Source organism: Athene cunicularia (genome assembly GCF_003259725.1).
Source record: "Athene cunicularia isolate RWA chromosome 9 unlocalized genomic scaffold, athCun1 chr9_part1, whole genome shotgun sequence".
NCBI lineage: Eukaryota > Metazoa > Chordata > Aves > Strigiformes > Strigidae > Athene > Athene cunicularia.
In genome coordinates this window covers 2,128,000-2,133,999 of record NW_020799110.1, presented here as the reverse complement: position 1 = coordinate 2,133,999, position 6,000 = coordinate 2,128,000, and the positions used below count along the sequence as shown (strand labels likewise).

Sequence of the window (6,000 nt, the reverse complement as noted above, 5' to 3'; positions counted from 1 at the left end):
TGAATGACAGGAATTAGAAAGGAAATAAATGCATCAGCATTTCTCACGGCATCACAAGCTACAGACTAACACCTACAAGGGTTATGATACCATCATTTGCCTTCCACTCATCCAATTACCCAACTGATGACAGGAAAAGATTTTTGTACGTTTTTATTTCACGGTAATTCCCCATTTTTGGAAGACTTTCTACACAACTGTTTCCTGAGGTAGACAACTCCAGGCTAAAGATTCTTGCCCCATCGTAAAGCAATACTAATCCCATTGCCAAATGGGAGGAAAAGAAAGTTATAAAGTTCAGACAAGCCATTCATGCGCACGCTCTGCCCACGCGGCTACTCCCGTGCCAGAGCGGGGAGTTCACAGAGTAGCCTCTTTCCTTATGACGGAAAAGAGAATGCCATGCTAAGCTGCCCCTCCTGTTGCCCATCGCCGTGCTCCTGTTCTCCTCTAATGCTGCCTTGTTTCTCCCGGCCCACGACTGTCCTCTTTCGAGGTGCCTCATCAGTCATCTCACCCTGGAGGGGAATTTGGTCAGAAGCCATGAATGGGAGATGAAAATTACAATTCCCCAAGAACACCACGGAGGTTTTTTCCTAAGGGAAATTTTTTTTCAGGTTTCAATGATTACCATTTTATGCAAAAGAAATGCCTCTTTTTAAAAAGAAAAAAAAAAGTGAAAAATCTTGTTTTCAATCCAATACAATTTCAATAGGAAAACCCCCAACCATCCATTCAGCCTGACACTTCTTCAATAAGAAGAATTCAAGCTTGCAGAATATAATTGACCAGCATGGAATTTTGCCAGGATACCAAGATAAACGTAATTACTCATATTAAGAGTGTTAATTAATTGTTTGTGAACACAGATAATTGGCTGCTTGGTTTTATAGCTCCTTGGAAAGCCAACAATTCCATTAGACATCGCTGTCCAGCAACCGTACTAGGACCAGTGAGCTGTAATCACCAGAACTCTGAAACTAAGCCAGTGAAAATCAGGGAGAGGACGATCCATGAAATCCAAAGAAAAAAAAATAAAAAGGGATACCTTTTTGGACAAAAAAAAAAAAAAAAAGAAGGATACCTTGTAAAAAAATACTTTCTGGATGAAGGAGGGAGTTCTTTGGTTGGGGTTTTGGTTTTTTGGGGCTTTTTTTTTTTGGTTGGTTGATCATTTATGCAAATTTTTCTACTAAAGAGCTCTTTAAAAAGACCAAAGAGCTGCCAGATGGAGTTAACCAATATCAGTTATGGATCCGTGACCTTGATACACGCTACCTATGACACACAACGCAACCAAAAAGTGTAAATACTGAAAAAAAAAAAAAAATATACTGGTAAAGCTACGTGTGAGCACCGCGATAGCCTGATGACAAGGGCTTGCTCCACACCTGCCTGGGCTTATCGATTAGCACCCAGCGCGGGGAGCGCCGCGTTCTTGGCAGACAATAACTCCGTCCTCACTAACCACGGATGGGCTAAACAAGCTATTAATGACAGGTTGCTCTTCATCATTTAAAACGGACAGACTCTGCTGCTTGACCACAAGGACAAGCAGGTTACTGCTTTGAAATGTTATACAAAAGACACAAATAAGGTCTCTCTAATGAATAAACCACACGTATGGCTCCATGGTTCTTTTTCAGTAGGGCTATTAATAGAAAATGGGAGCTATACAGGGTTGCAGATACATAATCATCTATTCCAAGGTTTCTACTGGTTGTTAAAACTTGTTACTTAGAAAGGAATTAGCAAAGTATAATTCGGCAAATGCCCATCAACATTTCTGGAATACAAGCCTAATTACTCTATGCTTAGAATCTTGTCGTTTCTTTTCTTAACTAAAAAAAAGATGTTTCTGAGCAGATGCAGCTATTGGAGGTCAGCGGGGAGCGGGGCTGTGACCCACTGGCACAGTCAGCCACACACTGGCCAACCAAGCGACCCTTCCTCCCAGCACCAGCGGCCAGCACGGCTCCTCCAGCAGGGCCAGAAACAGCCCCACAGACCTGCCAGGAAGTCCTCCCATCTACAGAGAAAAATATTTTTGTTTATAAAAGCATCTGGTTTTAAAACTGGAAGCAATTCCAAATAACGATTTGTAAAATATTTACCAATTTTTTTAACAGCACCTGCTGTACTCCTCCTCTTTCACTCCCATGTGTAGCCAGATACCAGGATGGCAGAAGCTAAACAAGGGCAAGCAGTAAAAGATAGGAACACGCAGAACCCATAAGGATTGTATCACAAATTGTAAAACACCTTTTCTTTACAGAAGGGATTAAATAACAGATTACCACATCAATATAAAGACTCTTCTTTTTTCTTAAGAGGGAAAAACATCCTTACAAGCATTTGGAGATGCGGTAATTCGAAGGAGTAGAATCAAAGCAGTCATTTGGCTTAACTCTTCTGAGGAATATCCCTGTAATTTCTTGGAGTCCAAAAAGTTTTTGTGAGTTTGTCTGACATACCACTGAGATATACAACAGTTTCCAGCATGACTATCCCCATCTGTGGGTGTTCCAGGAAACAGTTAATTTCCTTGAGCACCCGTTTGCAGGATTTTCTAAGGTCACAGGGAAAAAAAAAAAAAAAAGTCCCAAACCTGAAGGTTTTTCACAGATCCTTCAGACAAATACGAAGCAGCTAATGTATTTAATGGAGATGAAATTTTATTCAAATATATAGTGAGTTACCCTGTAAAGAAGTTACGGTGTCATTACTCTGCAGAGGATCTTCCCAAGGCACCGTCCCTCAAACCCCAGAGAAAGCCTGAGCGCCCGCGAACGCTGCTCCCAGTCCAGCCCCAAGCCCAGCTCCTCGGAACCCACGGAGCCTCCTCCCGCTGCGCCCGCCGGTTTGAGGTGACGTGATAAATCAGAGCTACAGCTCCAGCTATTGCAGCACTCCCAATGTAGAAAAAGTACCAGTCATGGTCATCTGTCAAGACTACAGCATCTTTATAATGCATTAGAAAAATTCTCTGAACCCATCAGATTACAACTACCTGACACCGGCAGAGGAATGAAACATTTTAAAAATTTATTTAAGAGATTCAACTAGCATGCAAGATACCAATGAAAACAGCAAACAAGATTAATTTTCAAACTGCTCTAAGAACTATTCATAACACTCAGCTATTTATTCCATTTACAGATTCAAAATACTAGTTGCAATGGAACATTTAATATGCCACCATCATAAAGGGGAAACTGTTGACAACTATGCTAGAATATACATCCTTTTCATCCTGCTTTTACTCCAAGAAGATATTGGTACACAAGCTCCTACAAATCATATTTCCCTAGCGATTCCCAAAATGGGAAGCAACAACAGAAAAGCAATTTTTTTCAAATGCTTGTGCCATACATTGTGATAAGATTTTATTTTAATAGCAGTACAGAACTGTGTATGTTATTCAAATATCATACGAAAAAAATTAACATGAATTTAACACTCCTCATGATGTCCCGAGATATATGTGCCATTAATAGTGAATATTTTGATTTAATGGGATTTAATAATCTGTTTAGATGAACTACTTAATGTTCTGATGATTGCTGATGGTAATATCCTGGGCTCAATGAGTTTCAGACTTGTGACAATATTGTATTTTCTCCAGTTTTGATCAACTGATTAGTTTTTAATGCTAAGTCTGTCTCGCTATCACTTGCGGTTTGAATATGTTTACTTAAACCAAAAATATTTTGCATCTCAATTATTATTTTATACTGCAGCACTGAATGGAATTTAAGTCAATACATTATTCATAAAGCAAAGACAAGAGAAAAAACAAAGCTGTGCACTTCTTTCAAAGACTTCAAATTACTAAAACATACCATATTTATGCATGCAATATTTGATTGTGTGTGTGTCTTTTTTTTTTTTTTTTTTTTTTTTTTTTTTTTTTTTTTTTTAATCACAAGTTTGTTGTTTTCAGATCAGGATATGCCAAAAATCCAACACCAAACAATTTTTGTTTATAATTAAGGCAATCATCAATCCAAGGATTGTAGTCCATTTTATTTCATCTCTACATCAAAAAAAGTAATTTAAAAAAATTAAAATTCCCTTGAAATGGTAAGATAAATGAAAATGTAAGTGCCTTCACATAATAACAGTAAGCTGACCCTCTGGGAAATGGTTGACTTTCTCAATTCAAGGTATTCAAAGCTCATTCAAAAGTGTTCATTTGGAATGCAGATATCAAAGATGATGCAAATGTTCAAGAGAAAATTAAAACTTACCAGATGTTCTAATCCAGCTTTGATGTTTCCAGAGTCCCTGTAACAGAAGAACAAAAGTTCTAAATAGTTGCTAAACCCTTGTCTACAACGATTTGTGTTTAACTTGGAAATGTCAAAGCCATGTAATTTCTTGAGTAGGTAAAATTTTTACTTTTAATCTTAATCACTGCAATACCTGAAATGTATTGATTATCCTAATGCACAACGACAGAATAATTTAAAACCTCAAATTTTACTTGCCCTGAAATTGCTATAAACTGTAGCAATGCAACAGGACACTCATCTAAAAACCAACATTTTTAAAGATAATAATCCCCCTATTCACACTGGAAATAATAAAACAAGAGTACAGAATGCTATTTATCAAATCCACGTTCAGGTGCTCGTGGTTCTGCTTTGCCACGACTTCAATAATAAAATACTGCGACTCTTTACAAAGGTGATGGACTGAATAAATTATCTGTTAATTAACTAGGTCGTGTCAGCCATATTGAAACTTTGCATTTGACTCCTGACAGCTGAAAAAAAAAATCCAAATGTACAGCTACAAGAATAAGAGGTAAAATCAGATAAGGACATCTGCAGAAAAATGGACCAAACCGTCAAATTAAAAACCCTGAAAAGTGAGGAGAATTCAGAGTGAAAATTAATCCTTAACACATCCTACTATGTAAAAAAAAAAAAAAAGGAAAAGAAAATTAAAAAGTCCCCGAATTCCAAGGCACCAAAGGCAGCTGGTTTCTGCTTCCAGTGACTCCAGGTTCTACCTGCTTCCAAAAACGCAACGGTGCCTTTTGAGGAAGATGGGCTGTGACCATGGCAAACAAGGAGAAAGGCTTCAGGTAATCAGTCCTTGAACTATATAGTGTAGGGTGTATTTAAAATATCAATTTTTCCACAAATTATTCAACTCTCTCAAGCCACAGGAGCAGAAGCCCCAACCACATTCCTCTAAGACAGCGAACCGTGCGAGATTTCTGTTCTCTTAGTAGAGGCAGGGCAAGGCAGAACGTGAAGTAAAATCTGAAACGGTCTAAGGACTGAATAAGGCTGCATTCAATTACACATTTTACCACTTTGTGTAGTGTATTTTAGAGACTTTTTACAGAAAAATTTTATTTATAATTTCATAAACTTTTCCAAAAAGTCCACTGGGCGTTTTTGTTCTAATACATCATTAATTCAGCAAGAAAAATAAAAAAAAAAAAAAGACACACCTTCCTTACACCGTTATTTTATGGCTTGAAACACAAATTTCTTATTCACGGCCATACGATATTTAAATAGAAATCATCTCGCCCATCTCTTTTTGAGGTGCTAAATGGCCTTAAAGAATTTAATTACTTTGTAAGCAGGATCCAAGCAGCTGATGGAAGGAGCTCCCAACTAATGGTATAAAACCTGCCCTGTTAGTGGTCTGTCTCCTGCGCCGTCCCTGTCATGACTTCATCAATATTTGTGCAACTCCTTCTGCCCTGTGCTGAAAGCAGCCTTAATTCAATTATAGGTCTCAAAACTGATAAAAAAGGTCCTGAAGTGGAAAATGCGAAGAGATTATTGGCAAATGAATAAAGATTTGTATCGAGCTAACACACAAGAGTACAGCAGGGTTGGGTTCTTTTTTAATCATTCCCTGTCTTAAGTCTTCTGGGAACAGTGAGTTTCCCTTCCCCTCATGCAGCACATCGATTTCTGAATTAGACTGCAATATTAAATAATTAATATACTTGCCATGATTGATGTTTTGCAT

At 37.9% G+C, this 6,000-nt stretch overlaps 1 protein-coding gene across 1 annotated transcript in view; it reads right to left on the bottom strand.

The window, feature by feature from the left end:
• RSRC1 (arginine and serine rich coiled-coil 1) overlaps positions 1–6,000 on the bottom strand; it is a 156,884-nt gene that overhangs the window by 83,096 nt on the left and 67,788 nt on the right. Inside the window, exon 4 of the mRNA XM_026854947.1 lies at positions 4,251–4,287. Coding sequence (XP_026710748.1) covers positions 4,251–4,287 — 37 coding nt within the window. The remainder of the gene's footprint in view (positions 1–4,250; positions 4,288–6,000) is intronic.